Source organism: Alosa sapidissima, chromosome 21 (assembly GCF_018492685.1).
Source record: "Alosa sapidissima isolate fAloSap1 chromosome 21, fAloSap1.pri, whole genome shotgun sequence".
In the NCBI taxonomy this organism is placed as follows: Eukaryota; Metazoa; Chordata; class Actinopteri; order Clupeiformes; family Clupeidae; genus Alosa; species Alosa sapidissima.
Genome location: NC_055977.1, coordinates 9,196,493 through 9,207,778, shown reverse-complemented (window position 1 = coordinate 9,207,778; position 11,286 = coordinate 9,196,493). Strand labels below are relative to the sequence as shown.

The following is an 11,286-nucleotide window of genomic DNA, read 5'->3' as shown; positions in this document are numbered from 1 at the left end:
CCTCTCTCTCTCTCTCTCTCTCTCTCTCTCCCTCTCTCCCTTCCCCTCTCCCTCTCTCTCTCTCTCTCTCTCCCTCTCTCCCTTCCACTCTTTCGCTCTCTCTGTCATGGCCAGGTTAATGGCGGTGGAGGATGAGTTGCGCACTGGCCCCGTGCCGGAGGTGAAGACTCGTCTCTTTCCTGAGCAGGTACGTGACCCGAGCATTGTCCTGCTTTCAGACTCCCCTCAGGGGGCTGCTCTAAGCACTCACTGACTTTTACTGTGTCTTTGCCAAAGTTTCTCTGTTACATAAACATGCCGCCAGTTTCCAGCAGAGACACATACAGAGGCTTAACTCAACTCTCCTCTCCACAACAGCAAATACCAGTTTGGCACTGACACTAATTTAGACACCGGGAGAAAACAAAAAACAAAAACAAATTGTGGGAATTGTTTCCTCCGGGCTCTGCCTTGCCAACAGTAATGCAAAGCTCAGTAAAGCTCAACAGTGTCCAACCTTAATGCAGTAATTGTTCACTCATTAGTAGATTTAAAGTATTGAAAATTAGTTGCACTATTGTTTTTTTAGTTACATTTTCAGCCTAACTGAATTGTGTAATGGACAGGTTTTTTTGTATGATAACACAAACAATTGCCCTGTGTCTCATGAAAAACACGTGGCCCTAATCGCCATCCCACCCCCATTGTTTATTAATTCATTCCCCCACTCTCCACCTCATGCTGGTGTGTGGTGAGGGTTCTGGCGCATAATGGCTGCCGTGCAACACCCAGGTGGGTGCTACACATTGGTGGTGATTAGTGAGGTTCCCCTTTCATTGTAAAGCACTTCGGGTGCCTTGATAAAACGCTATATAAATGTTTGTTGTTGTTGTTGATGTTGTGTTCCAAAAATACCACTGAACCCAGGGCTGGATCTAGCCTTGGTCTGGGGGAGGATGTCTCTTGTTGAAACTCTTTCAGGGTCAGGTGTCTTTGAACACTCCTAAGAAGACACAAGGGGGCTGAGTGAAGTGTACTTGGGTAGTATACTAAGATCGAACGCTACATACTGTATGAGCAGAGTGATACAGCAGGAAAGCGTCCATTTTGCAATACGTACTAACAGAACAGATAGATAGATAGATAGATACCTTATTGATCCCCAAGGGGAAATTCAGGGTAGCAATGTTAAAGAAATGACGTGGATGAGGTTTTGTCTAGTTATACTATGGTATCCTACAGTATACTGAGGACAAATACCCATGGACCCTGAGGGAAACTACTGAAATTCAAAGCCAGTATATTGTGCATTATTTGTGTACACTTGCCCACTAACTCTTTTCATTTCATGTGTTTGTACTTTTATCGATTTGTTTCAGACTTTCACGTTGTCTTGTTTCCAAGTCTTGTTTCCAATTTTACCTGACTTCCTGATGGGTTCAAATATGGCAGTGCATTTTCAGTCAGCCATGGCTAGTTAAACCTTTCATTCTCTCCTGCACTAAATCGGGAATAACTGTGACCAGTACACATGATCACAATGATAAGTGAGTTGGTCTGATGCAAGAATACTGTCTGCAGGAATATTTTGAAATTACATGGAACAAGAGTGAGAATGCATTGCAACCAGTCCATAGCATCACTCATTTTTGGATTGGGAAAATTATGGTTATTGTGGAAGATTGAGTAGGTTTGTCATATATCCATGCCATGCAACATTCTCTAAATGGATCAGTGTTGTCTGTAATCATTTATATGTCACAACCAGGCTAATTCAGAGACAAAACCATTACTTACCAATTTGTGCAAAAATTCTGATTGCGGTCTTGGAATTGGGAAAAATAACTCTTAGGGATAAGATTGTCTTAAAACCTCTCTATTTCTTGTGTGTTCTTTTTTATGTCTTATGTGATCTTCACTCTGTAATGTACTATACTGACCAAGAGCTGTTACCATGGTTGCGAGAAACCTCTTTGCTGGCAAGGAATATATCAGTGCTCTCAGTAGATAAAGCATTAAAAGCACTGATTATGCATTTGCCAGTTGTCATTTGGCACAATAGTGAACAGCCTTCTAAAAAGCTATTTTGTTTTACTGTAGTTTATGTTGTCTTTTATGAAACCAGGCTGTGAAATTACATATTAAAGCAACTCGTGCCTTGTGAAAAGAGATTAATATTTGCATGGACATAAACTCTGTACATCACCCCACTGTCAAAGTTGAGTCTTTTTCTTTTTGTGTCACCACAAAATTCTGTACGTTTGTAGGGCTCCTGTGTTAGCTAATTTGCCACTGAACATGCTAAACATGCCCACTCACAGAATCACAGAATCATTGCCATAGATGAGTGTATGCATTGGTTTGTCATCATATGTTTACCATATGCAGTATGTTTAGCATGTTATTTCCTACTTAATCAAGTTTTCTTACGGGAGACAATGCAATTCAACTATGGTCGATTGATCTGTGAGCATTCAAACAATTGAAGACTATTTCAAGTTCCTGGAATGTGAAGACGGCGAGTTCTGTTGCCTTGTTATCAGAGGCAGACCGCATTGGCTCCCCCTCCCCTGTCTCCCGCAACCCTCACGTCACGTCTTTCACCTTTGCCTCGGCTTCCTCTTCCTCTCCTTACGAGCAGCGCTCAGTTCACTCCTCAGTAACTCGTCTTTCTTCTCTCTCTCTCTCTCTCTCTCTCTCTCTCTCTCTCTCTCTCTCTCTCTCTCTCTCTCTCTCTCTCTCTCTCTCTCTCTCTCAACCTCTCCCCCTTCTTCCCTCCTCCCTCCTCTCCCTCGACTAACGTATCCCTTCATTCTCCCTTTTTCTCTCATGCTCTTCTCTCTTTCTCTGCTCAACCCCTCCTGAAATATCGTCTCACGTTCCCACCTGCCTTCCCTTCTCCTCCCCTCCCCGCATCCCCCCCCCCCCCCCCCTTCCTTAGGAAGAGCAATACTCCTCCCTGGGCTCTGTGGACCCCTGCCACGTGCCGGGGGGGATCCCTGGTTCGGGACCCTCCTCCCTGGGCACGTCCTCGGCGGGGTCCCCCTGGAACAGCGCCCTCCCCCCGCTGCCCCCCCGCTTGCTAATCAGCCACAATGGCGGCCTACCTTCGTCAGGCATCGCCATGACGGCGGGGAGCACGGCAACCTGGAGCACAGACAGAGCGCCAGGCTTCACCGGGGAACGTGTAGCCTGAGGGACGCTGAGCAACAGCAACACCTAACTCCTCAGTGTTGAATTTGTACCTGAGGCTGGAGACACAATTCAACCATAAACACATACATACTGTACAAACATACATACATACATACATACATACTGTACATACATACTGTACATACATACATACATACATACATACTGTACATACATACATATTGTACACACAGTACAAGTACAATTACATGAACACACATTACAGAACTTAACAAGGACCTTCAGTGCTTCAACCACCCAAATACACACATAAACAGATACATAAACACACACACACACACACACACACACACACACACACACACACACACACACACACACACACACACACCCACCTACACACAAACACAACAATGCAAATGCATGCACATACATTGACAGGTTCGTCTATAGGATTCTTCTGGAGCCAGTAGAGCTAACAAAGAACTCTCTCAGAAACTGCTCTCAGTTGGCGAATCTGTGAGCACATTTGAATTTGCTCAGCAGATCTGTCTGGCAAACACTTATCTGGACATTGTCCATTAAGCCAAATCCTTTCCAAAGCATCTTTCTTGTCTCCTTTCAAAGAAAATGCTATTTAAAAACTGATACCATCAGCGCACCATTAGCAGTGCCAGCCATCCTCCTCTGTCTGTTGTTAAAGTTGTCAAAGTTAATTGTTATATTGTGCAAAGCCCGCCCCATAACAGATAAGCGGTTGTGATTGGTTTTCTGGATTGTTGGTGAGATTGGTTGGTTGTGAATGGTTTTCTGGATTGTTGGTGAGTCGGAAATGGGCTGGAATGGGAGCATTGCCAGACGATTCTGCTGAGCAAATTCAAATACACTCACACAGGTCCATCTGGGTTCACCCAGACTCACCCAATATTACAGTAATATTTCATATTGCCCATACTGTATGTATCGAAAGCCTTTTTTTTTATTTTCAGATAAAGGCCAATGATACAAAAATGCTTAATCTAGGTTTACATTGGTCTACAGTGTATCGATATTCTGCTTGTCTCACAGTCCAAATGGAAATGTTGCATGGATAAATGGTGTATGACAACACATTTTATAAAATTATGACAGATTAGGGGCCACGCATTGCACAACAGTCTTATCTGTGCGACACAGATAAAAAAAAAAGTGTTTTCAATCCGTTTCATCAGCCAGAAGAGTGTGTGCATGTGCAGGCTATGTGAGCATGCTCCAACTAGTTTACTTGTTTGTTTACTTGTTTGTGTGCATTTGTAAGGGTTCTGTTTGCTAACGTGTGCGTTAACGGTTTTGACGTACATAAGTTGCTTTTTTTTTTTTGGCAGTGATTTAAAGCCATGTCACTCCACCATGTTATGAAGGTGTCTGAACCTCAGAGATAAAAAAAAAAGCTAACTCCCCCTTAACTGCAAACAACTTTTGGATATAACAATGTTTCACAAGATTATATTAGACAGGGTAAAGTTATGTCTGGAGGAATATACGGAACGCATGAATGGACTGTAACTATCGTGATCCTTCGCTTAAAGGAACGGCTAATAGAGTGCTCACTGTGTACATTATTCCTTTTTTCAGAATGACCTCAATGGACTGCAGTGGTTTAAAAGCTGAATGAGTGCTAATGGACAAACATTCCATCCTCATGGGATTATACGGCATGTGCGGAGATCCATTAACATCCGCCTCTACCACTAGCCCTACGACCGCAAGGCCCTGAAATTTACACACATGCACTCACATTAACACTTACACACACACACACACACACACACACACACTCACATTAACACTTACACACACACACACACACACACACACACACACACACACACACACACACTCACATTAACACTTACACACACACACACACACACACACACACACACACACACACACACACACTCACATTAACACACACACACACACACACACACACACACTCACATTAACACTTACACACACACACACACACACACACTCACATACAGTCTCTCTCTCTCAAGAATACCATGACATGACGCAGCCCATATGAGCCGATATTCCCCTAGACAGTCGCTCCAAAGCCATGCTTGAACACGATTGGTTGCCGCCATCAGAGGAAAATAACTGATTGGCTCTTTCCGGTACCAGAAGGAGGATTTTGTGATTGCAGTAGGGGGAAGTGTAGAGGATCTAACCTCAAACCACAGACTCTCACACGCTTGACCACTGGCTAACTCGTGAGGGGTGGAGTGAGTACTGCGTTGTCCCCTGGATAACCCTGCAACAAGCCAAGCCATCAGAGGACTCGGAGCCAGTGGGGGACATTTCTTTCTCTAACACAGATACACTCTCTCTCTCTATCTCTCTCTCTCACTCTATCTCTATCTCTCAAACACAGAAAACATACAAACACACATGCACAAACATGCAAACACAAGCACTCACACACACACAAATGGGTAGGAAGATTATAATGACCCTCTCACACATGTACATACAGCTCTCTCGCGGTCGCTCTCTCTCTCTCTGTGTGTCTGTCTTTCTCTCTTTCCTTCTCAGTCTGTTTCTCTCTTTTTTTCTCAGTCTGTCTCTCTCTATCTCTCTCTCTCTATCTGATGTTGAGCCTCAACCCAGACAATCAGCTTTTTGGTAGTTTAGCCTAGATTAGAATTTAATGTAATATTATTACAGAAATTATTCAAATGATTATACAACCCCAAATCAGAAAAAGTTGGGACATTGTGTAAAATGCAAATAAAAGCAGAATGTGATATTATACAAATCTCGTAAACCCATATTTAGCTGCAAAATGGAAATAGACTACATGTCAAATGTTGATTATTTCATGGAAAATATATGTTAATTTTTAATTTGATGCCAGCAACATGCTTCAACAAAAGTTGGGACGGTGGCATGTTTACCATTGTGTTGCTCCACTTCTTCATTTAACAACATCCTGTAAATGTTTAGGAATTGAAGAGACCAGTTGCTAGAGTTTCGAGAATGAAATGTTGTCTCATTCCTGCCTGATACAGGATTTCAGTTGCTCAACATGGGGTATTCTTAATCATGTTTTTCATTCCATGAAGCACCTAATTTGACAGGTCTGGGTTGCAGACAGGCCATTTTTAGCACCTAGACTCTTCCTCTATGGAGACATACTGTTTAAATATGTGCAGAAATTCATTTTGGCATTGTTTTCTTGAAATATTCAATGTCTTCCCTGAAAAAGACATTGCCTGGATGGCAGCATATGTTGCTCAAAACATGCATCATTCAGAATTGATTGTGCCTTGCCAGATGTGCAAGATGCCCATGCCCATGCTGTAGGCACTAATGCACCTTCACACCATCATAGATGCTGGGTTTTGAACTGAGCACTATAAAAAGTTGGATAGTTGGATAGACCCTCTCTTTAGCCCAGAGGAGTCCATGGTTTCCAAAAATAATGGCAAATGTTGATTGATCTCACCACAGGACCCTTTTCCACTTTATCTCAGTCCATTTTAAACCAGCTCAGGCCCAGATAAGATGGTGGTATTTCTGTATCACCTCTATAGGGTAAAGTTTACAATAGCATTTGTGAATTGAGTATCGAACTGTGCTCATACACAATGGTTATCGGAGGGTTTCCTGAGCCCATACAATAATTTTCATTACAGAAACAGGTCTGGTTTTAATGCCGTGCCATCTGAGGTCCAAAAGACCACGGCTATCCAATGTTGTTTTTCAGCTCTGTCCCTTGTTTCCAAAGATTTCTCTGAATTCTCTGAATATTTTAATGTTATTATGTACTGTAGATGATGAACTCTGCAAATACTTCGCAATTTCATGTTAAAGCAACACCAAAGAGTTTTTTTTTTTACCAAAATTTTCCAAAATTGTTTCAGTGGTTCATCAACTTGTAACAAGGTGAATGGCACTTCTGCATTCGCTTCGCGGCCCGGCTATAACCACACTATGTAAATTTGCCAGATTGGGTAGCGGATCTGTAGTTTGATGGAATGAGACCTAAGAAGCTACAAATTTTACTTGCATCTGATCATCATACTTTCATAAATCATGCAACATATTCTACCTTGTCTGTGGACATCATTATTTGCAAAGCGGTGCTGGATAAACAAATGGCGTGCGTGCGACAGAGGGAAAGTTCTTTGGTGTTGCTTTAAGAAGCATTATAATTATGTTGTTTCAATTTGTCCACACAGATTTCACAGAGTGATGAGTACCTCTACATCTTTACTCCTAAGAAGCTCTGCCTTTCTTGGATGCTCTTTTTCATACCCAATTATGTTACCACTAGTTACCCTAATTAGTTGAAAGAATATTCATTTTGCATTTTCTTAGCCTCGTCCCAACTTTTTTTAAACGTGCTGCTGGTATCAAATTCAAATGAAATAGCCATATATATAATTTTCAACAGTTGATATGATGTCTGCGTCCTTTTTGTAGCTAAATATGAGTTAACGAGATTTGCAGATTATCACATTCTGTTTTTATTTGCATTTTACACAATGTCCCAACTTTTTCTGATTTAGGGTTGTACAAAAAATGCCATATTATCCTACTGAATGTCTGTTGAGAAGATTTGAGTACTCATTCTTGATACAGTATTAAGCAATCTGACATGTTTCTGGTCTCTAGAATCAGTTGATGGACCACAAAAATAGATCAATAAATTGTTTAAATACAATCAATAAAATATTTCTTAATGGAAATGTATTTAATGCATGCCAATATATCTAACATAAACATTGTTTACATAAGAAGAGGGTATACGTAAATCCAAAGTATTTTCACGTTTTATTACAAGCCTCTACATTGACTTTATGAAGCAGTGATTTTGAAGGTGTGTTGCCTACTCATTAAAACAGGTTAATCTCTAGGAGTGATGCTTGACAGTCTGAATATGATTGCCAAAGATACTGTAGTTGAAATGTAGAATAATATGTCTAAATCAGTTTTATTTATGACAAAACTTTACCATTCAAATATAGACTTACACATATCCACATAGTGTTCCAAACAGACCTAACCAGACAAGTGACTATGCGGCAATGCCCTTGCAGGGAAAAGCAAGAATTGGGAGACATAAAAAGCTAAAGCACAACTTCCTAGCTGACATCTTGTATACGCGAGTGCCTGACATACCCGTGAAGCACAAAGACTTAAGCAGCTCAGGCCCACTGAATCATGCAGTCGCTACCATGCTACATCACCCCCTCTGGAACTATGATGGCGTCTGAGCTTTGTCGTCTGCACTGGATAGCTTGCCGACCTAATGATGCAGCCATATGGGTGAATGTGTGTGTGTGTGTCTAGGTAGGTATGTGTGTGTGTGTGTATGTAGATGTTTGTGTGTGTGTTTGTTATCAAGGAGTTTAGGGCCATGCCTTATTACAGAAGCAGCCTATTCATCTCAACCGTGACCTCCGTTGAGAAGGATTTCATTCAAGAACCATTTCTGCTGGATTTGAGCACTTTTGGACGTGGAAAACTAAAGTGTCATTCCCCTTGGCCTGCCTAATAGAACATATGGAAGAGACATTTTCCTTGTTTCAGATGTTTTGCTTTATTTTTTTTTTTTTTTTAAAGCGTGGGGACTTTTTATTTTTAATAGGCAGACTTGGGTTGGTCTATTGTACAAACTCCTTCAAGCAGTTTTCTGCACTAACAAGAACTGTCATTACCAATCCTAATGCCTTGTCTTTGGGCTATCCTAGGACTGACGTGTGTTATTCCAGTGAGACATTTCCCCCCATTTCCCGTCAGCCGATCTTCATTTCAGTCGTGATTTTGGAGACGAGGACGCTGATCACATCCTGAGGAGTGTTTGAATCTCCTATATAAAACCTCATCTTTCCGAATGCATCAAACAACTGAGTAGGCTGCATAGTCTTGCTACATCTTGGCCTGCATTTGTACAAAAGTTTGTATCTACGATTTAATTTCTCTATTTGTTTTTATTTTTCTGTTTGTGTTTGTATGTGTGTATGTTTGTGTATATGTGTGTGGGTGTGCAAGTGAGGGTGTGTGTGTGTACTTGTGTTATTGTATGGGAACACAGTATTTTGTACAATGATGATCCTTTTATGGAAAGAGGACTTCTACACAGATATATATATATATATATACATATGTGATATATTTACTAGGAATGCACCAATAACATAATAACTTTCGATGATTTGATACTATGTAATCCACATAAGTGTCTGCCTACTGGCTTATCTGGGTGACATCCCTAGCTAACTATTATGCTTTTATATCATTATGATACACCATCACAAAAGGAATCTCTCAACATACATAAATTCCTGTGTAAGAAAATGTACATCAATTATCGTTTTAACAGAACGGTTATCCTTATCTGCATGTTTGAATGTACAACCATAAGAACACCTCCACATTCACATATCCTTGCTCATTTATGTGCAGAAATTCAGTATAAATTGAAAGTTACTTGCTTACATGTACTCCTCTCTCCCTCTGTAAACTGGCATGCAAAGCTGCTCTCTCACAAACCTGCCTCCTCATCTGCAAATGGCGCTTGGCATCAACAAAGATTAACGATTTTTATTGTCACAACACCATCAGGACTGTCAGTCTCCATTCCAATATAACAAGGAGTAGAAGTGCATTACTTATGTATGGGTTTTATTTAAATTTCCATGTTGTTTGACTGTGCTTGGGCCTGAGGAGGATTTGTGGGATGCGTTTGTGTTATCGTTTTAAATGTAATGGTAACACTTTACTTGACAGTATCGACATATATATAACTTGTTATGACAAAAACCGAATGTCACTTAATACAATAACAGAAGTGTCATGTCACTCTTATGTCGATACTGTCAAGTAAAGTGTAACCAATGTAATAGCCTCGTGGGGGCTTACTCTGTGTTACCAGCTGGTATTCTGTATGTGAATAGGGTAAAACAGCAGGCTCTGCAGACCACAGCCAGCATTTTTGCCCCAACATAATTACCCACTAGCAACACTCCCCCCCCCACACGACCACTGAGATGTCAAGTGGATGAGTGGACAAACGTGTGATGATAGAAGGGAATGACTGACTGGAAATTGCATTTTTCAAAAAGCCAGCCTTTCACGAAAAACTTAAATACAATTTAAATGACAATAATCAACCAATATCGACTATCTGATGTATATAGCATCTGTGGTGGGTGAGTAATAAATGTTGATGAGTAATGAAATGTTTTCATTTCTATTTGATGGGGGACAATTTTGGCTTCAACCAACCTTTTATGAATGACAGTGCTAAGGCCTCTGAAGTACCAATGAAACAAATGAAAACTGTAAATAGCCTTTTGATAGGGCATCCTCACTCCCAACAACAACAACAACAACAAATAATCAGCAGTTTAAAAATTATGACAACCTGTCAACACATACCCTCAGAGAAAATATTTGTTATAACTTTTTCTCAGTTGCTAATACATTTATGCATATAAATTTATGATGATGTATGATTGGAGACTTTGTTTATTTATATATTTGTGCAGCTCTTTCATTGCATTCAGCATTATTTATGATACTCTAGATGTTCTATGGAGTGGATAATTCAACTTAACATTAGGTGGTTTCTCTTCTTCTCCTGACTTGATATGGCTTTCCGGACAGACTAAAGCGCTGCCGACAGGCGGGCCAACATAAGTGCAGTGCAGCACAATCATGTTGTCTGAGAAATCGAGTGTCGAAAGCAGAGTGCACTGCGCTCATGCAGGCTCCGGTGTCTGACTGCTAGCTGCTCTCTGGCTTTCTGTCTTAAATCAACACTAGGTAGTTTTTTTTAACCTCCCACAGGGACGGAGCTTTAAGCTGAACATTGGCGGAGGGCTGTCACTTCATCATGATATGATTATTGACAGAGTTGCATTGGTCAATTTTGAATATTGGGGGGGGGGGTCGTAACCCAACGCCCCACCACCCTCACAGTACATTGAAAATTGGCAAGAAAGGCGTATGCATACCAATTCTTACATTATGTTGCTTTAAGATCAGTTGTGCAGGGTGGTGCACTAAAGGAAGCCCTTCTCTGCCTTGTACAGTAGGTTGTTTCCCATTCTACTGCCCCATTCTAATGCCCTGCTGTAGGCCCAGGGACCTACC

At 41.1% G+C, this 11,286-nt stretch overlaps 1 protein-coding gene across 3 annotated transcripts in view; it reads left to right on the top strand.

Moving 5' to 3' along the window:
- The window catches only part of syngap1a (synaptic Ras GTPase activating protein 1a), a 56,312-nt gene extending 53,007 nt beyond the window's left edge, over nucleotides 1-3,305 (top strand). For all 3 annotated transcript variants that reach the window (XM_042077725.1, XM_042077727.1, XM_042077726.1), the window contains 2 exons: nucleotides 115-187; nucleotides 2,921-3,305. In XM_042077725.1, coding sequence (XP_041933659.1) covers nucleotides 115-187; nucleotides 2,921-3,175 — 328 coding nt within the window. In that variant the 3' untranslated portion in view covers nucleotides 3,176-3,305. The remainder of the gene's footprint in view (nucleotides 1-114; nucleotides 188-2,920) is intronic.
- The last annotated feature ends 7,981 nt before the right edge of the window (nucleotides 3,306-11,286 follow it).